Genomic DNA, 27598 nt, shown 5'->3' with positions numbered 1-27598 from the left:
TCTTGTATTGTTAAACTGAAACAAGCTGGCTGGGAAATAACTACAGATCCTGATCTTTTTTAAATTTGGGAGGTGTGGGGAAGGAAACAGTTGGGAACAAAACACTATTCTTCTCTGGCATCCTTTACACCATACATCTGGCAAGCTTTATTAACTAGGAAAGAAAAAAAAGTGGTTGGGGATATAAATATTCCTACTTATTTTGCTCATAAAATGTCCTCTTGTGGGATACTAAAACACTGGTATCTTTTTTTTTTTTTTGGTAACAAGGATAGAATCCAGAGGTGCTTTACCATTTAGCCACATTATCTGTCCCCAGTCCTTTTTCCATTTTTTATTTCGAGACAGGGTCTTGCTAAGTTACTTAGGGCCTTGATAAGTTGCAGAGACTGGATATGAACTTGCGATCCTCCTACCTCAGCCTCCCAAGACACTGGGATTACAGGTGTGCACCACTGCATGTGGCAAGGCCCTCCTGCTATCTTAAAGCAATCTTCATGTATGTGGTAGGGACATTTCACCTATAATGTCTCAAGAAACAGTTGAGTATTAAGTATCTTCCATCTAGACACTATTCCAAACTGAGTTACATTCCCTCCACCTTAGACTGGAACCTTCCAACACAAAATTGAAGCTTAATTGGGAATTTAGCTCTATGGGAGGAAAATTACTTTTAAGAAGTCTGATGGAAAGAGTGGGGAGCTCTGCAAATTTCCTTCTTAGGAAAGTTCTAGTTTAACTTAGAAAGTGGATTCTAATCTCTCAATATGAGACACTTTAGCCTTTGGGATAAATAAATTTAAATTTGTAATTATCAAACTCATTACCAACCCACAAAATATTTGCTATTTCTGTAAAACTCCAGTTTCTTAACCTAAGTTCATACCTCATTAACTCTACAATTCTGATTCACACTGACCAATGACATTGAATGCTAAATATTAACATTTAGCATTAACTGTTGTCAAGCAAAGGGCCTTTTCTACAACCTCACCCATCTCTCATAACTGGTGTTACCTGAGTAGAACAAAATTATAGCTCACGGTTGCTAGGAAAGCTGGGCCTCTGATCACAGAAGCAAACTGCTTCAGTTCCACTCAGTGTGAGCCTAAATAAAAGATCACACTCAATTAATGCAACTCTTAATATTTTCCAATTTCCTTTCTCACATACTGCATACAGGTAGTATTGTCAATGTGAATCCAAAACATGTCCGATCTACTAAAAACAATTTTTCCCCTTTTGGTTCTTTACATTGTGTTAAGGATATATTTAAAGAGAATATTTAAATGTAATATTGAAGCAAATTTCAAAAAAAAAAAAAAAAACAAACCCAAACCCTATATGACGCTAAATGTCTACCCAAGTGTAGACAAAGATTTGATTCAACTGTAGGAAGAATCAGGGTTGGAGTTGGTGGGTTAGAGCTATTTTACTTGTTTTTATTGATAAGCACAATGTTTTTAAAATTGAAGATACTATTAAAATTAGTTACAGTGAACATTTTGGGAGCAAATTTTTGCCACACACACACATCAGATAGAGCACTAATCTGCAGGAAATATAAAGAACTCAAAAAACTTAACACTAAAAAACCAAACAATCCAATCAATAAATGGGCTAAGGAGATGAACAGACACTTCTCAGAAGAAGATATTAAATCAATCAATGAATGTATGAAAAAATGTTCAACATCTCTAATAATTAGAGAAATGCAAATCAAAACTAAGATTTCATCTCATGCCAGTCAGAAAGGCAGTTATCAATAATACAAGCAAGAATAAGTACTGGCGATGATGTGGGGGAAAAGGTACACTTATATATTGCTGGTGAGACTGCAAATTGGTGCAACCAATCTGGAAAGCAATATGGAGATGCCTTAGAAAACTTGGAATGAAACCACCCTTTGACTCAGCTATCCCACTCCTTATACCCAAAGGACTTAAAATCAGCATACTACAGTGACACAGCAACATTACTGTTTAATTCACAATAGCTAAACTGTGGAAGCAACCTAGATGCCCTTCAATAAAAGAATGGATAAAGAAACTGTGTTATATATGCACAATGGAATATTACTCAGCATTAAAAGAGAATTAAATTATGGCATTTGCAGGTAAATGGATGGAGTTAGAGAATATCATGCTAAGCAAAGTAAGCCAATCCCAAAAAACCAAAAGCCAAATGTTTTCTCTGATAAGTAGTTGCTGATCCACAATGGGGAGGTGGGGACATGGGAAACATGGAGGAATTCGATTGGGCAAAGGGGAGGGGGAAGAGGGGTTGGGGCATGAGGGCAGGTTAATATGGTAGAATCAAATGGACATCATTACCATAGATACACTAGGATTGCACATATGGTGCAACACTACATTGTGTACAACCAGAGAAATGAAAAGTTGTGCTACAATTGTATATAATAAATCAAAATGTATGTTGCTGTCATATAGACCTAATCAGAATGATGAAGCCCACATCATTCTATAAAATTTTGCATATAATTAATATTTGGAAAACTACTGCTCCTTTTCATGCATTTCCATTATCTACCAAAAGATGGAAGCATTATTCAATAATACATGAAGATGCAAAGCAGTACAATTTAACAGAATTACACAGTGAGTTGCTTAGGCAATTCACAATTTCCTAGAACCCACACTGAATGAAGTAAAAAAAAAATCCATTAATAAATTTAAATTAACCCAATATCTAAAATGTTCCTTATCACGTAAATATAAATAATTAATGAATAAAGTATATTATATTTTCTTGTCCGTACTCAAGTCTTCAAAATCCAAGGGGCATTTTCATGTTTACAATACAGCTTGAGTTGGGAACCAATTTCTTTCTTTCTCTCTCTTTTTTTCCCCCCAGTGCTACTGGGCATTGACCCAGTGCTGCTTCCTGTATGCTAGATGAGCCACATACTTAACCCAATATATTTCAGTTTGGACTAATCACATTTCAAATGCTCAACAGCCACATATGGCATTAGTGGCTTTGGTTTTAGGCAATGTAGATCTAAAGTTACAATACAGAACAAAATAAATAACTTTTCCAAATACTTGAGATGTTACCTTATGAGCAGATATGATTACAAATACAAAGCCAATTTATATCCATGAAATTAATCTACAATTAGCAGAGACTGCTGAAAGAAAAACTGTGGGGAGCCATTCTCACACGTGACTGGGCAACTCTCAGTTTGGGTCTGAGGCGCTCTGGCTAAACTGTGTCGGAGCTCTCCCAGCCCTCTCCTGGTGCGAGAGCCGGTCCGTGTGGGGGTGTGACTGACCACTGACCCCGGGGGCCAATCACTGACCCTGACCTTGGAGTGCGGTCCCCCCTCAACCTTCACTGGATGGAATTCTCCCCTGAATTTCTTGTTCCCCAATAAAAGGCTACTCCCTGGCGTGCTCCCTCTCGCTCTCTCCTGCTAGCCCTGAGTAATCCTTGCTGCCCTACCGGGTGGTTCGAGGTGGGAACCAGAGGGGGAGCCGTCTCGGACCTGGTCATAGAAAAAGGTAACTGAGTCTGTGTGTTTATTTCGATCTCACTAGTTAACTTTTATGCCAAGAACCTCATTAATGAAAGTAGTGCGCTGGTCGCATGGTGGAAAAAAACTGTTGAGATTGCGAACACTTACTTTCCCCCAAACTTTCTTTACGTAATTCTTTCCTAATGGCTGTAATAATACTAAAGCATAAAAAAGTCAAAAGCTTTAAACTGTGAGGACAGCTGATTTTATATGAAAATCATATGTATTCTGATCAGACTCATGTTTATCTACCACACTCTGCCTACTAGTAGGCCAGATGGAAACTCAATGCATTTTAATGGACCTTAAGACCTTCTTAAGGGCATTTTTGATTTTCCTCAGAAGGATAGGGACAAGTTTTTAATTTTTAACCTGAACATATCAATCTAATGGTAATGACCCATTTTTCTAGAGACTTTAAGAGGTTGGTTAAAACACTTAAAAGGATGGTTGTTTAAAATGGAGTAGAAATGTATCTGAGGAGAATTTTTACAGTTCTAATAATAAGAATCATTGGAAGCTGCCTTCTTTAACCTACCGATTGTGTTAACAGAGTAATAGAGTGTTTAACATACTCAAGGAGATCAATAAGAGGTAATACTGCTTTAAGAGAAAAACTGCAGCCCCGCCCCCATCTCAAACAACTGTTTGGAGCCAGTTAGTACAGGCAGAGGGCAGAAGGCAGAGTGACCCAAGAAGATGTGCAGGAGAGGTGTCTTCCCTCAACATGCTCCTGCAGCACACACTGGGCATGAGAACTCAATGGTCAGCAAATTGCCCCAACCTTTGTAATGCAATGTCTCTAATGAGACACTTCCCCATCAGTGGCTTTCCCAAGTACTTCAGAGGGCGAATACCCTTTAAGTTCATCTGTTGACCCTCTACAGCAAATTCTCTGTTATACATCGAGCCAAGCTTTCAGAGAAAGCTGGGATCCCATCCCTGGGCATGGGTGGAGCTACCTCTTACCTTGGCATTGTCTCAGCACCAATGGTAGTGATTCTGTTACTTGCTATCTATGGTTCTTACATTCTTAAGATTTCTCTTTACTTCTTACTACCCAATCCTTCATAACTCTAATAACCTGCTGTTTAATTTCTTTACAATAATCTTTCTCCATTCACAGACACTGTACTATCTTCTAATTACATCTTGATTAATAAAATATACCAGGCTGCCCATTCAACTTAATGAGGTCCTATGCAACTCAATGAGACTCTGTCTCTAAATAAAAATACAAAAAAGGGCCGGGGATGTGGCTTAGTGGTTAAGTGTCCCTGAGTTAAATACCTGGTACCAAAAAAATAAAATAATAAAATAAAATAAAATAGACTGTGCTGGGCATGATGATGCACACCTGTAATCCCAACTACTTGGCTGGGGCAGAGAATCATAAGATTCAAGTCAGCCTCAGCAACATCAAGACCTTGTCTCAACATAAAAAGGATTGGGAATATAGCTTAGTGGTAGAGAGCCACAGAGCGCAATCCCCAGTACTGCTTTAAGAAAAAAGAAAAAAGTTTTCAAATTTTTGAACCCACTTGCTTTCTTCAGTCTTGGATATAAATTCTATAAATGACAAAAAGATCATGCCTAACTTGTTCATGCATTTATAATCATGCACTGATGATATACATGAGGTTTCAACAAAAAATTTGGTAAGACAAATCAGTGGGACAAAGTCCAAATTACTGACTTATTGAAAAAGAAAACTTTTCAACCTTCCATACAGAAACTGCCATCTATTAAAACTCAAAACCCACCATTGGTCAAGTTGTAATAAACAAAGACATAAGAAAGAAGAAATCAATCAGTTTATTAACTCCATTGAGATAATTAATCATATCCTTTCTACCTAGTCCGTTCTTTCAAAGAAGGGAAAATAAGAGAGGGGAAAATGATGATGACAACTCACAAAAAGAAAATGCAGTAGTACCTACGACACCAAGTTAATTATCAATAGTAGACATAATTCTTGTTTAGAGTAAGGCACCAATGTAAAAGGATTAAAACCAAAGATCAGTAATTTTTTTTCAAATTAAAATCTGAAATTCAGTCAGAAAAATGATAACTCCTCCACATGTGAAACATTAAAAGAGGTTTAAGTGACCTATTAGGATGTTTCAATAATACCTTTTAACCTATTGGCAAAGCTAAATATATATTCCAGAGAAAACTAAGCATACAGAGCAGGAACAGTATATAAGAATATTTGTATCTTTCTAGTAATTGTTTCTTAAAAAAAAAAAACTATTAAAGGTGAAGAAAGGTATGTAAATAAAAGAACAACAACAACAACAAAAAACTAGGTCCTCTCTAAGCCAAGATTTCTCTAATTTAAGAAGATACATTATATGGCCTATGTGTACATATATTAAGATTTAAAAGGCACTCTTAGAAAATGAATAATAAGATCAGGAATGAGTTTTAGTCCCCAAATATATTATCTTAATTTTGCTCAACACCTGGATTTAAGCTAGAAATTTCTCATTCATGAAATTCAACTTTACTATCAATGTATTTACTGTAACATAAACCTTGTCCATGCTGAAACCACTATACTCAGAATTTAGCGGAGGTATTTCTCTTCAGAGGAACAAACAATGAGTAAAGAAAATATGTAAGATGTTTACAAAGTTTCAATCTTTTATAAACACTGCTTTCAAGTAGTGAGAAACAACTACTTTTACAGAATGGATATACTAAATAAAATGTTGATTTTTGTTTATTTGTTAAAAACACATTTCTCTCTCTCTCTCTTTTTTTTTTTTTTTTTTTGGTGGTGCTGGGGATTGAACCCATCGCCTTGTGCATGAGAGGCAAGCACTCTACCCACTGAGCTATATCCCCATTCCCAAAAACACATTTCTTTAAAACTTTACACACAGCTTAGACCTTAGATGAGCTCTGCCAGCTTCATGGAATGACTAGGTACAAGTAAATCTCGACAATGCAAGTTTTTGCAATTCAATCTTATCAGAAAAATGATAAGTCTGAGCTTTTATTGTGATAGAACTTTTTCAGTATTGTTCCCACTATGATTAATAAGTAGCATCATACTCACTTGTATAAAAAAGTTTATAGCACAGAAAAAAAGGCAAACATATTCTTCTTGCATCTACTAAAGTAACTATAAATACTAGAAGAATATAATATAACCTTGCAGAATCTAGAACATATTCTGCAAATCAAACACTTCCATATGCTGGGACTAAAGTGAGAAGAGTAAAATTATCTTTTCAGTGATACCCACTCAGCAATCACTAGAGGCAGCGCCACCATCAACTACGAATGCACTCAGTATTCTCATCTCCTTAGAGTCTATCCAAGCCATGGCAGCAGAATGGACTCTGAAACAATACTAAGTAAAATACAAAGAGCAAACAAGTCCAGTCACATACATCAAGGCATAGACTGGCTAACATTTTCTGTAAATGGCTCCCTTGGTCATACAGTTTCTGTCACAACTTCTCAATTATGCCATTAAAGGAATAATTTAAATAATTTAAATAAAAATTTATTTATAAAACCAGGCTGACTTTAGTTCATAGGCCATAGTATGCCAATTCATATTATACTGAACAATGAAGGTACTTTGTTCATCTAATAAAAATGAAGAACAAGTGTACATGTTTTTCTCATTTTCTTCCATGCTTATCCTCTGAGGAAAAAAAAAAAAAAAAAAAAACTTTAGTTGGTCATGACAACAATTGTAACTACTTGTAGACTTTTGTTCCTTGAAGATTAAATAGCACTTAATCCACTTTCTTCCTTCTCTGTATTAGTAAAGTCAAAGATTTGGGTCAAAAGGCCAAGAGTTTTAATCCTGGCTCCAATCCCTTTTCGCACACTAGATCAAAACTTTTCTCATGGAGACAAAGACAGTTTTGTATCATTTCTTTAAACAACATAATTTAATAACATTTGAAACACACATTTATACAAACAAAACTAAATAAAAGACTACATGGAAGTTACATGATGTTTATTATACCAGTATTTTATTCTTGTAGTGTATTCGAATTGTTTCTCAAAACGAGGGTACTTTCTAAACTAAAATTCCATGGTTTCTAAATTTTAACATTAATTTTGGGGTGCTTTAAATAACCAGTAATACTATTCTGTATTTTGCCTGTGGACAGGTTACTCAATTTTTAGGAATCACATTTTACCATAATTTGAGAAGAACTTGAAGACTTTTGCTATCCTTTAAAGTACTCTCTTTTCTTTCACATGCTACCTTTTTTAACCAGTAGATCCCAAATTTGATAGAATACAAGGAGGATGATACCAGGAGCTTAAAGAAAAGCATTCCTTCTCTATCTCATTTGAACTGACAGTAGGCCCCAGGACATTATGTTTTTAAAGGTTCTGGTGTCACCCATGAAAATATTTAAGGTTCCTAAAAGAAGTAAAACATACTGAGAAAATATGAGAATAGTTAATTTTCAGAAGATAATACCCCTTCAACTTTCAAGTTAAGGTTGTAAATGCCAAGAGTGTAGGAAAAAAAATTAAAAAACAAAATAGGTATCAAAAAGAAATTTTTGAGATTTGGAATTTGTTTGTAATCAAATAAAGCGGTCAAATTTTTGATCTTCTGATTAATATTTTTTTAAAAAAATTTATGGTAGTTGTAGATGGACAGAATGTATTTATTTGTTTTTATATGGTGCTAAAGATTGAATCCAGTGCCTCGAAAATGCTAGGCAAGTGCTCTGTCACTGAGCCACATCCTTAGCACCTGATTAATAGTTTTTTTAAAGGGCAAAATTATGCCCAAACTGCTTGATATTACTATGGTTTCTAAGTGTGAGAAATGTGTTAAAATTATAGCTACTCCCATGAATCATCAAAGGTGTTAGTTATACCACTGTGTATGTGGCAGTAATCCCTTTCCTGATAGCAATCCTGCTGAATCAGGTAATTTTTCAGAATTGATATATTATATTTAGAATCAATATACATTATCTTTCAGTGGTTTAAAATAATTAAGATTAAAAACTGAAATTAATTTGAAATTTACAAAGAATTTCACAAGTATCTAAAAACTATATAATACAATATAACAGCAAAGACATCCACAGATGTTACTTGTTATCTTCTTCTCTTATTAGCTCTATTTTAGTAGAAAGTTAAACACCTTGGTGAATATATAGAGTTTAACAACTGTATCACTATTGTTTGTGATAAGCTCTCTCCTGGCTAAATACTGCTCCTCTCTCCATTTACTTCTCCTCTGCCTCCTCAATTTCCTAAAGCAATATGCTTCCTGTGGTCCAAATCTTAGCCTTCTCTCCATATTGGTCCTCTTAGCAATTTTAATGACTTCTGTGACTTCAGACAATACTACCATACAGACAAATTTCAAAACTATACATCTAATCGTACACTGAATCTTCAGTTCTGGACCTGAGTTTATCTTCGTAGCTTTATTGAGCTGTAACTGAAAAATAAGACCACATATATTTAAGGTATATATGTGCTGTTTTTTTCTTAATATATATTTTTTAGTTGTAGATGGACACAATATCTTTATTTATTTATTTATTTTTATGTGGTGCTGAGGATTGAACCCAGGGCCTCATGCATACAAGGTAAGTGCTTTACCACTGAGCTACAACCCCAGCCCACATGTGCTGTTTTGACATATCTATAATTATGAAATGATGACCACAATCAAGATAATTAACATTATCTGTCCCCTCACAGTTACCTATTTTCATGATGAGCACTTAAGATCTACTCTTTTAGTAAATTTCAAGTATATATTAAATATATCACCACATTGTATATCAGGTTTCCGCAAGTTACGTCACCTTATAACTAAAACTTTATACCCTTTGACCAACATCTTCCCATTTCTCCCTGACGCCTTTTACTCTCTATTTCTGCATTCAACATTTTTAGATTCCACATATAAGTGAGATCACGCAACATTTTTTTCCTGTGTCTAGCTTATTTTACTTAGTAACACATCCTCTAAGTTCATCTATGATGTTGTTACAGATGGCAGAATTTCCTTCTTTTTTAAGACCAAATAATATTCCATTGCATATATACACACTTATTTTTACTCATTTATCCACTGCTGGACAGAGTGATTCCATATCTTGGCTACTGTGAATAATGCTGCAACCAACATGGGAGTGCAGATCTCTCTTCAGGATAGTGATTTTACTTCTTGAAAAGTAGGATTACTGAATTTTTTTTTTTTTAATTATTTGCTTTGGTAGTACTGGGGATTGAACCCAGGGGCACTCTACCATTTACTTATACTCCCAGCACTTTTTATTTTATAGTCTGAGACAGGGTCTTGCTAAGTGGCTGAGGCTGGTCTTGAACTAGCAATCCCCGTCTCAGCTTCCTGAGAAGCTGGAATTAGATGTGTGTGACATCATACCCAGCCTATTTTTAATTTTGGGGGAACCTCTACACTATTTTCCATAAACGTTGTATCAATTTATATTCCTAATAACAAACATATAAAGGCCCCCTTTTCTCCAAAACTGTCTCTATGGCTCTGGGTCCATATTTTTAAATTGCTCCAGATTTACATATGGATTACTATTATAGGTCAAATGGCAGGCTAGAAAGCCCTGGGAATATCCAGAAATTGTAGCAAAATGATGCATATGTATGCACATGTGCATTTCTTCTTAAGCAAAAGATCATAATCTTATTCAGACTTTCATATGTATATGTGACCACAAATTAAGATAAACTCAGATATGTCACACACAAATCACATACCAGACCCATTGAATACCAGGCAAGGTATTTTTAAAAGGAAAAACAAAGTCTAGAATAATCTATTAAAAGATTTTTACCATAGCTAACCTTACCAAGGAGTAGATTTCTGAAGCTTGCTAGCATCTTCTAAAGTAAATAGGTTGGCAAACTTCATCTGTGGGCCATTGTTTTAAATAAATAAATAAAATATTGGGACATAGCCATGCACCCATTCATTTACATACTGTCCATAGTTGCTTTTGTAATACAGAATAGATACTGTACAGCTTGCATGCCTAAAATCATTATTATTTGGCCCTTTAAAAGAAAGTATAGTTTCCATCTGTTCTTTTCGTTAAAAAATGTCTGAACTAAGGATGAAAAACAGACCTAATATTAAATAATCAAAACAAAATCTATCTTCTCATTTTATTGCGTATTATAGATGCATGTATGAAGAAAACATAATCATTTTATTTTAAACAATAGAGTGTTATTACCTGCCATTACTGGGCTGCTGTGGAGAGTGTCTGGAATGATCAGAGGGCTCTGATCGTTGGTCAGGAGATCGTGACCGGCTGCGTCGAGGATGCCTGTCATGTGAGCGACCGGAATGATCTGATGCTAGTGACTGAATTTCTGAAATGTCTGTTAAATAAAAGGGTATTATTTAATTTTCCATGAAATGATGTACAGTCAAGTATTAAGACACTCCAGTGATATTGGAAATAAGGTAAGCATAATTTTGTATAAAATGACACTAATTTCATCAGCTAATGATTAGATCAACAGTGATGAGCTGCTTACAGAGAAAAGAAAAACAATATGGAGATGTAATATTTAAATTCTGAAGGTATCTGGTTTGTAGAAAATTAACATATCACTCAAATATGTCAAGTCTTTCCAGTAGTTTAATAAAAAGTCATTTGGGACCCTCCAAACAGAACTATACTCACCATCTCTTTCAGATGCATTAGCAGAATGAATACTGTCGGAAAGATCAGGGACATTCAACAGAGTGGCCCGTTCATCTCTTTGAACTACCATTTTTAACTTGCCTTTAGACCTTTCTATCAATGTCTTTGCATCTGTCAATGACATATTTTCTGTCACAGTACCATTTATCTGCAAGAGAAAAGATACTACAGAAGTAAATAACAAAAGTACAAATGTCCATTCTGTTATAAACAGAAATATCCAAACTACTCATTGACTAGTTTTAAGAACCAAAATATTCCCCTTATATTTTTCTAAATCATCAAATTATTCCACCTTCTGAAATGATAAAAATTTTTATTACACTGTTGTTCTGTTGAATAAACTCAAATTAGTATTCCCTAATCCCTTCCCAAAGTCTGTCCCATCCTAACTTATAAACAAACAACTAAACATTTCAATATCTGGAGAAATTATCAAAACCACTCAATGTATAACTGAACAGACATCTCTATCTACCAAGTACCTACTGCTGATGAATGATATATATTTACAAACTTTATTCTCTCCATAGCTAAAATATTATTGTTGATATGTAAGAATGGACAGGGGCAATCTGGGTCACTCTCCCCAAACACAGATTTTTAATTTTCTTTGTCTAAATTAATTCAAACAGGAGTAAAGGATGGGTAATCTAGGATCTGTTTTTCAGTTTGGTTCATTAAAATATAAGAATATGACTATACCTTCAATACAACATCACCTTCTTGAATATTGCCATCTCTTGCTGCCAAACTATCTTGTGAAATTTCCTTTACAAATATATGGCTGGCCAATCGAAGACCGTATTCTGGAATAATATATTTAAATGTCTTTAGTGTAAAATATTTAAACACATAAGTAGAGTTTAAAATATCAGCATAATAAACACTGCAAAAACAGATTTTTAAAAAATAATCAATGTACATAAATTATTCTTGGTTACCCTGCAAAAAGACTTTTACTTTTATCACATGAAGTTTGAAATGTCAATGTGAAAGCAAACTGAAAATGTGTGGTTCAAAGAAAAAACTGACACCCTATGTTCTCATTTTACTGAAATAGAGAGTCCCTGAAGAGAACACCATTTCTTTTTGATCATGTATTGACACAGCACTGGTTTCTGAGAAAGTTAAAAGAAATATAATTCTAAAAAAGTGAACTGCATCATCAGACTTGAAGAACTTTGGGAAAGTTTGAAGGTTTTATTGATGGCTATTATCAAGCATAAACTATTTTTGTTTTTCCCAGCTCACAGGGCAAAACTATTTCTGATCCTATATACCTGATACTAGGAAGATATACTCAGACCATTAGCTTATGCTACTATATATTAATACAACTGTTCAGTTGTATTAACCAGCCTGGCAAGTGTGAACAGGAGTTAAAATGCTAGACTTCCCCTTTATATAGCCAACAAAGTATCCCAGAGTGAGGCAGCATTGTGTCTGCTGGTGAGGAAGTTATCAGGAAGAGTCCAGAAAACTTTCTGGTTCTTAAAAAAGCTTTATAAAATGTATTTTTTAAAGAATAAGACCAACAACTAAAATCATCAGTGTAGTGTCAACAGGAAAAGAGATGTCCTTGGTTCTATAAGGAGAAAAAGAAGGACTCTAAGTGTTACTGCATTAAAAAACAAAAACAAACACACATACACAAAAACCCAAACACACATGAAGCAAAATTTTGAAAACTCTAAGATGGAAAACAGAAAATTGTTTTTATTCTGAAATAAAATTAGCAGACTTGTTACTCAAGCATCTAAAAGTACCATCAGTTACAATTTAACATAAGATAAATATACTAAGAATGCTCACGAATAGGAAAAGAACCAAGGTGAAAAAATAAAATGACTTTTTAGGGAATTAGGCAAGGAACTGTGCTCTGGAAATGGTCATTAAATTACAAAATATAGCACTGATTAGAAGACTGTTCTTCAAGATTAAAACTTACAAACCACCATTATTATACGTGATCCCAAAATATCCCCTAGATATTATCAGTTAACCCAAGTATTTCTTTGGATATAAATTCAATAACTATGTTTCAGGCACTATAAATAAAACAGCATATGAGAGACATTCCCAGTCCTGTGGCAACGATACAGCCAGTGGAGAAAAACAAGTTACCACAGCAATTAAAAGTGCTATAAAGAGTTCAAATAGTAGAAATAAATGTAGGGTCTTGCATTAAGTGGGGGGACGGAGGGCAGAGATGGTCTCTTCAAGAAAGAAATACTAAAACTTTGCCAAAGAAATACTAAAACTAAATATGTAGGCTGTTTTTGTGTACAGGGAATTGGGGGTGTTGGTAGAACAGTTAAACAAATGCATCATAAAGTATGAAGGAAAAAAACCTGGCATGCATATATATATGCACTATATATATAGTGAAATCCTAGGTCTAGTATAACTGTAACTGAAAAATAATAGAGTCAAAAGAATAAGACAGAAACATCACAAAACAATCTACAGAACCCACTGAAAGAGATCCAGGGCATAGTCATGAGAATAAACAAAACCACTAAAGAGACAGTGGTGGCCTGGAAAAGGGCAATGGCAGTAAAGACAGACAAAAGTAGAACAGAAAAGAGTAGCATTTGGGAAGTTAGAATATATTCATAATGCATAGGTTATGGTTTGGATATGAGGTGTTTCACAAAAGCTCATGTTTATGCAGGAATATTCAGGAGAAATGATTGAAATGTAAGAGCTGTAATCTATCAGCCCATCCTAGTTTGAATGAACTGACTAGGTAGTGACTGTAGACTGGTAGGGCATGGCTGAAGGAGGTGGAGGACTACTGACATGCCCTAGAAGGACACATCTCCCTATGGCCCGCCCTTTCCACCCCCACCTCTGCTTCCGGACCCCTGCTATGAGCTAAGCAGCTTTCCTCCAATGACTCTCCCCATTTCTTTGGGCTCAAATAAATGGAATCAGTCATCTATGGACTAAAACCGTGAGCCTCAAAAAAAGTTTTCCTCCTCTAAGTTATTCTTGGGTATTTTGTTCACAGCAATGCAAAAGTTGACTAAAACAGAAATCTACCATGTTATATGTAACTGGCTTGAGAAACCAGGTTCACATGAAAATATTCAATCAACAACTTCAAAGATACAATAAAAACTTTAAAAGGAGTTATGCTTCATATGAGACATGTTAGCATGTTCCATGTAGAACATCTAAGTAAATTTACTTAGATGTTCTACATGGAACATCCTAACAAATAACATAGAAACACACAAATGTGGGCTGGAAATATTAGTGAAGCCATTATTAGCAGTGAGCTGAGGCAATGAGAGTAATTGAGGTGGCTGAAGAAATCATATTAAGTGGAAGAAGAGGGGAGAATCCTACAGAACATTTTTTTTTAAAAAGTCTTAGAATAAGCAGTTTCATCTTTTAAAATTTTGAAAAATAGATAGATAAATAAATAAATAAATAGAGTTTCCAACAAACTAAGAATGAAGAAAAAAAAGTAAAGTTGATGAGGGGTAAGGTAAAGCACTTAGGCTTCAGTTTCAAAAATGTTTTTAAAAGTCCTGCATTATGAAGAAATGACGTATAAGGGGTTCCTTCTTTCAATCTCTCCTTTTAAAAACAGCATCCTCTCTAACCAACCCTTCCAAAAAAGTCCCAAGATATCCCCACCCGATGGTAATAATATGACTAATCCCTACAGCTAAGAAAATCACTGAATTTCAATATGATGACGTAGTAACATTTCTTGTTGGCATAATATATAAATGGCTGTTCTTGTCACAATAACAAATACAAAATCCAACTAGTAGACAATTTATTTGAAGTGCAAACAGTTCCAACAAAATGATTTAAGAGAAAATGAACAATTCCTGAAGCCTGCCATAATAGAATTTCACTCATAACAGGACACAAATATGAAACAGAAATAGAACCACAAAGCAAAAGATATGAAAATATCGCAACTGTACTTATTAAAATTAGCCTTAATATTTTTATGTGAAAGTAGCAATGCAAGAGTTGGTAGGGAATACCTTCATTTTTTCGGGATTTCACCAATGTGACTTTGGTGGGTTTGGCGGGCTGACTGGAGGCCACTGATCGCCTATCTGATCGTGGAGACAAGCTCCGCTCTCTACTTGCACTTCTATCCCTTGCCCAACTCTTCTCACTCCTTCTGTTAACCAGACCACCATGGCCACTTCTTGGATCATGTACTTCCTCATCATAACTATCTTCGTCATTATCAGATACTGGTTCAGGATCAGGACGACTTACTGGTATTTGAACTTTCTTTTTCCTTCGAATTGTCTAATTAAAGAGAGAGAGAGAGAGAGAGAGAGAGAGAGAGAGAGAGAGAGAGAGAGAGACATTTATTAGATAAACTGCTTGATTTTCATCCATATAATTTAAGTTCCTAAGAGAGAGAACAATACATTTCTCTTGTCTCATATTAATTTAAATATGAATGAGAGAGATAAAATACAAAATTACAAAACAATATATTTCTATAATGGCTGCTCTTTTCTCAGTGGGTCTACTAAGTCCTTATTTACTTTATCCAGAAAGCTTACAGGGAAGTTAATGATTGTTGGTGGCTGGAACAAAGTATAAGCACTGTAATGTTATCAAATATACTGTAGATGTTACCAAAACACTATAGCAACCTTATAAGCCCAATTGCTTTCTTCATTATATTTTTAGAATGCATCAATATCTAGTTGCACAACTGCCCAGCCAGACTTCTAAGAGAGAAATTCATTTATCACACACTAACATTCCACTTAATATGCTGGAGCTATTAACTAAGCTATACTCCAACACCAACTGCCTTCCATTTCTATATTGCTCCAATTTATAACCTCTGGCATAGGTGCAAGGTCGGTCTTCTGGCATCCTTTCCTCAACACTCTGTGTTCCCTATCCATTTCTTTCACTCTAAGTTCAAGATCTATTCATATTAATGTATGATTGAGTGGCCCTATAATCCTTGGACTACACTTTGCCTTCTCACACTGGTATATATTGGATCACTTCAGAGATAATTACTGAGAGCTTCTTGGGTAATACTTGTCTTCTACTCCATACAACTTCACCTACTGAAACTTTCACTGTCCATCTTTTTTCTAGTTCTTCCATCCTCGTCTATTCTTTCAGTCCATCAATTCTCTCCTGGCTTCATTTTCCTTCCCCCCAAGTTTGCATCAGACTCCATGCTGCCATATGTAAATGACTTTCTACTGACCCCTCAATCATCTGCTAATAAGAGTGAGTCCGGTATTAAATTTACTTTGGATGGCTGCATTTCTACATTTTGCTGATTAGGTCCTCTATAAGTTCATTTTACTTCACAGAAATTTTTCTCTTATTCCCCAATTCTTTCATCTACATCTTGCTGCCTCTCAATGGAGAGGCACAGATATTTCACCAAAGTTGTTCTCCAAGGTCCTAATCTCTCAGTCTGCTTCTAGAGATCAGTGCTATTTTATTCCCCTTCCACTTCTAAGTACTTTCGATCTCTCTCTTTTGCCGCCCCCCCCAGCCTCTTTTTTGAACTTCTGGTTTCTAATCCCAAAGACCAAGGGGGATCTTCTATGGGTATAAAGAAAACCATTCCACTTGAGCTCCATTCCTGTTCCTACCCACTTCCAAGGTCTTCCTTCATCAGTTACCATTCTCCAAGTTATGTGCAACTTCAATCTTTCCCTATCTACTTCAAAACTGTCCTCAGTTCACTAATCTCCCAATTAACCTTCTGTGTTTCTATCTTACTACTTACCTTCAAGTTGTATCTAATCTCTTCTCGTCACAAGCCAATCTGTTTGAAAGGGTGATCTACATTAAATACTTTTTGCTTCCAAGGACTTGGGGGGTCTTACTCTATTAACTATTCAATGAAAGAGCCTTCTGAGGACATTCCAAGACAGTATACAGTCTTGTGGTTTACCTGGAAATCAGTATAGATAATATTTCAAAGGAGACAGCCTATTGGTTTTGATTAAATATTAAAGAAGAGTGATAGAGCTAACCTTTATCTGTAAATTTTGAATCAATATTGCTTCATCCCACGTACAAAACTATTTTTTCTACAATTTTTTTTAGTGGGGATTATAAAGGAGAGTAAAATGTTTTATGATTTTGCTTCAGTGACTTCAAAACAAATTAAAAATTTAACTCTGAAAAAAAAATTACCATTTCTTCCTACTAAAAACGAGATTAGAGCAGGCCTTTCTGAAAAAACAAAAAACACAAACTTTGCTACTGAAGGACAAGAAGCAACAAGAGGCCAGCATGTGGAAAGAACAACCAATGTTCTGTTACGAACTGACAGAAGGCTAATCTTCCCCTCTCAGTATACCTATACTGGTGGGTCCTTCTCAGGTAACAATTACTGAAAGCATCCCTGACTGATTCCCTGCTTTTAAGTCTCATGTCTACTTCAATCTCCAACATACCGTACTGGGAGTAATATTCTATGTTTATGCCTTAATCTTCAATTCCTCCATAGTAAAATATAAATAAAAACAAAGGCATCAACTTCCAGGCCAGAATTATAAGAAGCACCTCTTTGGAACTCTACTATATCTCAATGACTCTCAATATCATGTTATAGGGCACTACAGTTAGTTGTGTATACCCATCTAACCTACCAGATTCAAGTTCCTTGCCATTCATTCAATTGTACATATAACAAAATATCTGAACCTAGTAGGTACTTAACTTACTGAAAAATATCCAATTCTGTTATGATTCTTCATTTATATTATGGTTAACCATTATAATTTCACTTGAATTCAGAGCAGGTTTGACAACCTGCTTAAGGTTTAACTATGAAAATTTTGGAACAAATTTTTTTTTGGGAAAAATGCCTACTTCCAAATAGTTAACTAAATTACACGTTCAAATATAAAATAAAACAAAATAAAATCATGTATGTATGAGAATAAAATTATCAACAGAGGCTTTTACAATTCTGCTATGGCCTTTTATAATTCTGCTAAGGCCTTTGTGAGCAAGGCACTAAAAGAAGAGTCAGTAAAGTACAAGTCTGATAGACTGACAACATAAAATCAAATGTTTCCATGTTGAAACAGAATTATATAAAAACAAACAAAAAAAAAAGTATAAGAAGTCATATATAATAACTTATACTCACAAATGCCAAATGGGAAAACAATGTATGTAGTGTTTATGACAGAAGGCTAATAATCTTAACACACAAAAACACTTCTACTCTCAGATAACTGCAAGGGCTGTGAACAGGCAAAAGAAGAAACATAAAAGGTAGTGAACACACTATGAGAGAATCAACCCCACTAGTGATTATAAGTATTTTATTTGAAATAATTGTATTTAGTTTATCAGTTTGGAAAAGATTCAAAAAGTACTGAAATCTCACTGTCCTACTGATTTTCTGAAGTGCAATACATATAAAGTCATTTATGTCTTCTAGCTCCAAAAACTCTAATTTCTAAGGAACTTATTACCAAAAACTAACAAGTAGGAAGTGACAACCTTCACCACAATATTATTATTATTTTTTAAAACTTATGGAAACTGGATACTGAATTGCCCATCAGTAAGTGGTTTGGATAAGTACATGCATACTGTAAGTGAAATGCTGCACAGCCATGTGGAAGGTTCACAGAGGTTATCATTAGCAAAGTGGTTTTTGCATCTTCATTTGCTCCATAAATATATGTTTTCTCAGTATGTTCAAACTTTCAGTGAAATTTTTATATGTTCACTGTGGTATAAATGCTAAATCTATTTCTAGCTTCTTATTTTCAATAAACAAAATTAAGCATATTATGGTAATTATATTGTTAGGAGTTCTAACATTTTAATTAAATTTAATTTACTGAGCCTATTGCCCAAAGACCTTTTAAAGTCTATGGAAAAACAATCATATAGACAGATCATGGCCACAATGAAACACTACATAGATCAATAGATTGGGAAACACAGAAGGGGAGATGATTATTTGGAAATGGGGAGATCATGTTATATATTGTATTATATAAAATATAATAGGGAAATAAAAAACAATTTACCCAAGGTTCTCACCTTAAAAATGTGCCAAGTGATCTATCTGAAAAATACTACTAATAATTATAATGTTCAGGGTAAATAGCTAAAATCAAGAAATCTAAATAATTATATACACACACACACATATATATATAATATGACCTTGAGGTTTTTGATGATCTAGTTATGACTAAGGATAAAGTTAGGGGAAAAAAAAAGCTTCAGATGAAAGAATATATACTAAAGCACTGGGGGTTTTATTCTAAGTGTCATGTGGAGATGAAAGACAATATAAATTAATGACATGATTCAAGTTGTTCAAATATGGAAATAAATGTTCTTTCCTGATTAAGATACTTTACCACGAGAGCCCTCAACATCCTCTCCCCATAAGAGAAAAAAATACATGGCCAAGCCTCCCAAGTTCCTTCTATCCAACTGGTAAAGCTTTGAGCTGCCCAAATCCTTTTCCTTACATGCTGGGCCCAATATGTGTAATTTCAAAAACATTCTTGGTAAAGACCTTCTTATAAAATCATTTTATGGTGAACAGTAGAAGTACAGAATTAGAACTTTCTTAGATACATTATCAGTGTAAAGTTATGTACAGTAAATATTTTGCATGGAAAACACAAAACAGCTCAACATTACAGAGGAATGGAAGGCTTAAAAAGTTAGGAGGATGTGTGAAACTCACCTCCTCAAATGCAAAGGGGAAATCTAAAGCTTATTTGACAACAAAGCTTATAAAAACAATGAAATAGGTCATTATAAAAATAAGCAATTTACTTGAGTAAGCACTGAAATTTTATCTTATAAAAATTGTTTTAAAATTTTTGCCTTCCACTAGTATATTAACTATAATTTTCAAATGTTATGATTATAAAAAATAATTATAATGAGACTGTGAAAACATCAAGATAGAAGGTGTCTGTTATCTGGAACAAAGCAATAGCTAAATATTGGCTCTACTGCAATATGAGAAAAATGCTCATCTCCCAGCAATGACATTGGTGTGAAAATAACACCATGTAGCATGGCAGCCTGCACAGGGCAAGAGGGCCTAGCAACAGTTTTGGAGATCACTGCTTCTGGCTTTCATGATAGTTCCCAGAGGTCAAAACGCAATGCATGCATCCCTTCAGGCCTGTCTACTGGGTCCACTGTGGTTCTGAGTGCTTACTAGAAGGTAGAAAGGTTCTCAAAGGACAAAACAGGACAGACCACCTAGCCTCTGCATCCTGCTCTTGTATACCTGAATTCAGGCTTCAAGGGGTGCCTTAATCAGTCCTTCAGAAGACAGATGGGGTTAAGTCAGTGAGGAAAAAAGTGGGTGAAGAAGCTCATGTGCTCCTCGATATCAACATCATAAGACTTCTACAACAAATCTGTTTTATGCTACGTTTCCCAAGTTTTAACTGTGGTCTGAGGCAGGGTATTGAGAGAGAACTGAACTTTACCCTTTAAAAAAGTAGAATTTTCAGAGAAATATGAACTGTAATAAAGATTCTAGTACATATAAAAAGCAGTAAAATGAAATATACCCTGAACAACTCTACAAAGAAAGTATGAGACTTTCTCCTCAAACTCAGTCACAGCAACAAGGAAAGCAGCTGATGAGGTAGGTTAAAGAAACAATATAAGTAAACAAATATTTCCAAGTAAACAAATATTACACAAGAAAACAGGGCCACATATTTTAAATTACTTGCCAAAATTCAATCTAACCAAAATATTTAAGAGAGAAGGAAATAATATTAAACCATAAAGACTACTTGATTACTTCTTTTCCTTTTGTAATTGAAAAAAGAAAAACCCCAGCATCTAAACTTTGAGCAAATATACAGAAATATTAGAAGCAGCACTCTTACTTTGAACAACTAACTCTGGAACTTTTGTTTCAGTTTTCATTTTCCTAAAGGGAAGGACAAATTCAAACACCAGAGAAGTATCAACAAAAGATGGTATACTTCTAGTGAACTAAAAAGATACTTACAATTTTTGCATTTTTCCCACTCTTCCTGAGTTGCTGAACAGCAAAAGCATGTTCAACATTGTCCATTGAAACTCCATTAACCATTGCAACTCGGTCATTTTCCCTACGGGGGAAAAAGGCACCAAACAACATGTTAGAGAAAACTATACAGTTAAGATTATGAAGAAGTTTCTTAAAAAAAAAAAAAATTCTAATTATGGACAATCTATCTGTCTTCAAAGTGATGATATATAATGTCAAACTTTTTGCTTGATGAACTTTCACAAAAATGTTCAGCAAGTAACCAACCCCAGGCCATTTTTGTAACTATTAACACAGTATTTCCCCAAAGGACAAATCAGGTAGCACAATGGAGAAAACTATTATTGGTAGTTCAATTACAGTATTAGGTGATACTAAATTATCTCATCTAGCTAGGAAAAAAAAAATCATTCCCTTTTTAAAAGGTAAATTCTTGGGCTGAAGATATACCTCAGCGACAGAGCTTGTGCCTAGCATCCGCTGAGATCCTGAGTTTGACCTCCAGTACCATCAAAAAGAAAAAAAGTTCATTCTTTCTCCTTTTAAGTTTCTTATTATCCTTCTGATTATAATCCCATTTTTAACTGTATTTTTTTTTTTATTCTCCTTGTCTTGCTACCCTCTTTATCATACAAAAAGGGCAAAACTTGGGGTGAGAGGCTCCTGAAAGCTAAAGTTTACCTAAATTGAGTTAGCAAAATCATTAGGAAAGTGACAGGACAGGAAAGAGCTTGTCACACAGGCGCCTGAAAGAAGAAAAGCACTTACTGTAGCTGTCCTTCAGCTGGTCCTCCTTTCAATACATCTGAAATCACTATTGAGGTTTCTCCACTCTGAAAATGAGGATTATCTCTTCCACCAGATATTGCAATCCCAAATCCAAATCCAGGAGCCTAAAGTAGTAATTACAGTAAATTATTGCTACTAAAGACAAAAATAATTGCTCATTAAGGTATATGCTATAATGTAAAAAATTACACAAAAATAGTCATTCTGTGATCTATACTTTGCTTATATGATTGTGTATTAGAACTATAGACTCTTATTATAAGAATACATTCTCTAATAAATTAAATACTAAACATAATAATATTAAAAACTTTCAATTACATAAATGTTAAAAACTACAATAATTTAAAAATTCTGAACATTGAAGTCTTGATTTCTGATTATGAGAAGAGGGCCTGAGGGTACTGGCAGTACCTAGTGTCGATCATCACAAACAATGGCAACTAATTTAGAAAATGACACACTAAACTAGCATACAACACCATTTGTAATTCAATATAAAAAGTAGACTTGAAAATCAAATATTAGTTCGACTTCAATTATTCTAAAACTTTCTAAGTAAATCTTTACAGAAGTAATAAAGTTACGAACACACTATATACATTAGCTGCATGAATTACACATTAGTAATGTCAAACAAGCATTTTTACATATATTTTTAGCTAAAGTAAATCACAAACTATAGACTTCTGAAAGAGCTAAAAATCTTTACCACAATGACTGAGGGACAGCCCAATTGAGAAAAAAATTAAAAATATTTCCAACTTGTTTAAAAATTACACAATCTCAAGGAAACCAAAACCATTCCCTAGAATAAAGTACTCAGAGTAGTCTAAAGAAATACATGTTTTGGGGGCTGGGGTTGTGGCTTAGCAGTAGAGCACTTGCCTAGCATGTGCAAGGCCCTGGGTTTGATCCTTAGCACCACATAAAAATAAATAAAATAAAGGTATTGTGTCCAACTACAAAATAAATATTTTTAAAAAGAGAGAAATACATATATTTGTATAAAGTTGTACTATATTCCTATGTTCTACAATACAAAACACCCTAACGATAAAAAATAACAACTCCCTTCCTAAGCAGTCCAGTTCACAACAAAGGAAACCATGTTCACTGTGAAAAGGGTAGGTCAAGATCTTCCCTTCCACCCCAAAGCCTACTAAAGTAGCAAAAGAAAACACAAAAACAAAACAAAACAAAATAACCTCTCTCTAAAAAAAGAACAAACACCATTGATTTTACTTCTAGGTATATGCCTAAGAAAAACAAAAACATATCCAAAGACTTACACATAAATATTAACAGTGGCATCAACCATTAACAGTCATAAAGTAGAAAATAAACCAATGTCCATCAACTAAAGAATGGATAAGTAAAATGTGGTATAGTTATACAATGGAAAATCATTTGGCATTGAAAAGGAATTAAGTGCTGACAAATGCTACAGCATAGATGAACCCGGAAGACATTATCGGTTAGGAAACTTGTCACAAAAGTCCATATACGCATCATTCCATTTATATGAAATGTTCAGAAACAGGCAAATCAACAGTGAAAGAAATTTGATTAGCTGTTGTCTAGAGCCAAGAGGAAAGGAAAAAACTTGAGAGTGATGGCTAAAGGGAATGAGATTTCTCTTCGGGAGACACAAATTTAGGACAATGACACCAAACCTAATGGTCACTGCCACAAAGTCATAATTTAAAAGGAAAATTCAGTTATTCTTCAGAATGATTTGAAGCAGTAAAAAGTCTCAGTTTTACTACATTTCAATCTTAAGTATACATCTTTCCAATAATCTATGTATAGAAATGAGAAGTGTACATAAAACACTTTGACCTTATACCCAAGTACTACTGTGAATTCAAATTCAACCAGCTGTGCATATAAAAGAGAGAGGTGGACACCAGACACATTTTTTCACCATTTTTACTTGAAGGAATGTACAGTTATTCAGGCCTGAATATTTGGGACATTTTTCTCCAAAATGAATAAATACATGTACTTCAAAGAAAACAACTAATGGTACTTGCTGCCAGCAATGAAAATTTACTTTTTAAAAATTTATTTTGTTTGTGCTGAGGCTGTAGCTCAGTGCAAGAGTGCCCATCTTGCATGTGTGAGGTTCTGGGTTCAATCCTCAGCACCACACAAAAGTAAATAAAGATTTTGTGTCCATCTACAACTAAAAAATAAAAAAATCTAAAAATTTTATTTTATTTACTTATTTTTATGTGGTGCTAAGGACCAAACCCAGTGTCTCACGTGTGCCTGCCAAGCACTCTACCACTGAGCTACAACCCCAGCCCCAAAATTTATTTTTAAAATAAAAATTTTAAATTTGGAAAAATTTACCTATCAACATAAGTTTACAATAGTTTTTCAACATTTAAAAGACCTTTCTTATAGGTTTGGTGGTGGTATTAACTATGTGATTTTAAAAATATATTGTATAATAAATGTCTTATCATTTGAAAGATATGCCTTGACTCTGGAAATCAGCATTTTCAAAAGACCAAGCAAGTTTTTATTAAATTATGCATAGATAAAATACTGATTCAGGGTATAATAAGCCAGTAGATATTCACATAACAGTATAAAAAGTTCACTGATATAGATTTAAAGACTGCACATGACAACTATCCTTGAGAAACTACCCCTTATGTTTTTGGCATAAAATTAAAGATGACTATACATCATAATAGTTTAGAAGTGCTATTAAGATAACTCCTCTTTTTCAACAGTACATGTATAAAGTCAGATTTTCTTGGTGAACTTTAACAAAAAATAACATTAGAAAACGGTTTTCAGGACCTTGGAGATAGTCACAGAACTTGAGATTTATTAATAGGGTATAGTACACCAATGGATTTTCTAATCTTATTGCCTCTCTAATGAAGTATTTATGTAATGTTGAGCTTTGTTTGCTTATTTTTATTTTGTATTTTTGCACAGATATACATAAAAGATGCTGGTTTTTAATTCTGGAGGTCAATCTTTATAATAAACAGTCACTATCAGGTCTCAATATCAACACTAGGTACACACTGCTAAGGTGCATGCAACCTGCTTCACTCTTTAGGGTGGCAATTCCACAATACCTAAGAAGAATACAAATGTACTTCTTTTGACAATTACAAATTTCTAAAAATGTTATCAGTACTTCGTTTTTATTGTTTAAAAATGTTTGATCATGTAGCTATATTTTGTCTGTTATTCATCAGCTAGTAGACATTAATGTTGTTTCCACTATCTGGCTATTTTGAATAATGTTGCTATGAATATCTGTGTATAATGTGTGGTGTGGACATTTTGTTTCACATCTCTTCAGTACATACCTAGGAGTGAAACTGTTGGGTCACACACTTGGTAATTCTATGACTAACCTTTTTTTTTTTTTTTTGGTATCAAGGATTGAATCCCAGGGGCGTTTAACCACTGAGCCACATCCCCAGCCCTTTTTAAAATATTTTTCCTAGAGACAGGGTCTTGCTGAGTTCTTAGTGCCTCACTAAGTTGCTGGGCTTTGAACATGCGATCCTCCTCAGCTTCCCAAGCCACCAGGATTACAGGCATGAGTCACCACACTTGGCTTTGGTTAACTTTTAAGGAAATGTTTTCTATAGTGGCTACATCATTTTACATTCCTACCTAGAATCTATAAAAGTTCTAAATTATCCACATCCTTGTCAACACTTGCTATTGTCTATTCTTATGCTTATCGCAATCCTAGTAGGTGTAAAGGGGGATCTTTGTTGGGATACAGTAGAGCAGCAGAGCTCTTGCCTAGTATGCTCAAGGTCTCTTGAGTTCAATCCCCAGCATGTACACATACATCCTCCCCAAGAAGGAATGGGAATCTAACTTTTTATTTTTTAAACACCAAGGGTCAAATCCAGGGTCACCCCATCACTGAATTACAACTACAGCCTTTTTATTTTGAGACAGGATCTCACTAAGTTGCTGAGTGGTTATTAGTCAATAACCATTATCTAAGAAGAAGATCTATTCCTGTGTTTTAAAGCTTTACTTTATGTAGGTCTATAATTCATTTTAAAAGTTTTGTTTTTTGGTATGAGATAGGTTCAAATTCATTATTTTTATATTTGGTCCACCAGCTATCCTGACACCATTTGTTCAAGACTATTTCCCCCCATTTTCTTCTCCCAACACTCTTGTCTCAAGTTTACCTCTTCTTCAATCACCTCCTTAGTTTAAATATTATCAGCTGGCTCATACTTTATTTTCCTGACCGATTTCACTATATTTTCACCTTTTAATACTTTAGGATACTAAAAATTCTTCAGTACACAAATACTCATTTACACTACAGAATTCTACTTTAGAAAATGAAAAAATAGAGAGTGGGGATATGGCTCAGTGGTAATGCATCTGAAAATTTTTTACTAATAAAAAAGAGAAAATGAAAAAGCAGATGACCAACTCATTCCTAAAATTTTTATTTTTCAAAAGATTCTAAAAATATATTCATTTTATAAGGAAGTACACCTGAAAGTAAAGAAAGTGTGGGCGTATTATGGTGGTAGGGAATGGAACACAAGAGTCCTCCAAATGTTCTTACCATTTTAAACCTATAGACAGACCTACGCTTGTCAGTATGACAGCCATTAAAATATGTGACTGAGCACTTTAAATGTGTCTAAAATGTGAAATTGTATGATGAGCACTAATTTTATGATTCTGTATAAGAAAAGTAAAGTAATGCATTTTTCAACATTGACTACATGTTGAAATGACGTTCTGGATACGTTAAGTTTTAAATAAGATATGTATGAATATTGGTTTGATCTGTTTTTCACATTTTTTAATATGAAGATTAAAAACCTGAACTTAAATATGTGGTACTATGTTACTATTAGTGTTGTTGTAGATCTCCTAAGAATGACTTTATTATATGACTGGTCTCATAGGAAATTAAATTTTACTGGGCCTTACCAAGTACCAAGCACTAAGAGGATATGAAATTGACTAAGACTTCCCACCCTGAGAAAGTTATAATGCATCAAAAGAAGGGGTAAACCACTACCAGAGGTGTATATTCAGCTTTCAGTGAGGATCAGGAGATAAGAGTACATGAGAATAATCATGTTTTGTTAATAATAAGCACTGTTACATAAGCACTGTTTGCATACAGTGGAATACCAGATAATTATTTAGCCTTGAAGAATGAACGCAATTTCAATTGTTTCTAGCTTTCCAAGATGAAGAAAGTTTCCTGAATGTAATGTAAATGATAGAATGAGGCATATCATATATTATTCTTAGCAGTAAAGAGAAGAATATTAGAGTTCTAATCCATAGGATTTTTATTCATTTAAAAGTTATCTCTATCTTTCATATGACTAAGGATTTGCTCTTATTTGACAATAGAGAACATATTATTGCCAGGTTATTGTCAAAATAATATTCAATAAGATTCAAATCTTCACTTACTACTATCGCTTAAAGTCCACTTGCTCACCTCTACAAGAGCAGACTTTTTCATTCCCGAGTGTGGGTGGTTTTTTGTTT

At 34.3% G+C, this 27598-nt stretch overlaps 1 protein-coding gene across 4 annotated transcripts in view; it reads right to left on the bottom strand.

Annotated features, from left to right (window-relative positions):
- Window positions 1–27598, bottom strand: part of Tjp1 (tight junction protein 1) — a 230528-nt gene that overhangs the window by 35227 nt on the left and 167703 nt on the right. For all 4 annotated transcript variants that reach the window (XM_076851428.1, XM_076851429.1, XM_076851431.1 and 1 more), the window contains 6 exons: window positions 22043–22167; window positions 21254–21356; window positions 15261–15537; window positions 11953–12056; window positions 11227–11395; window positions 10771–10918 (listed from right to left, as the gene is read on the bottom strand). In XM_076851428.1, coding sequence (XP_076707543.1) covers window positions 10771–10918; window positions 11227–11395; window positions 11953–12056; window positions 15261–15537; window positions 21254–21356; window positions 22043–22167 — 926 coding nt within the window. The remainder of the gene's footprint in view (window positions 1–10770; window positions 10919–11226; window positions 11396–11952; window positions 12057–15260; window positions 15538–21253; window positions 21357–22042; window positions 22168–27598) is intronic.

The sequence above is a fragment of the Callospermophilus lateralis genome, chromosome 3 (assembly GCF_048772815.1).
Source record: "Callospermophilus lateralis isolate mCalLat2 chromosome 3, mCalLat2.hap1, whole genome shotgun sequence".
Taxonomy (NCBI): Eukaryota; Metazoa; Chordata; class Mammalia; order Rodentia; family Sciuridae; genus Callospermophilus; species Callospermophilus lateralis.
This window is presented reverse-complemented; position numbering and strand designations above follow the sequence as displayed.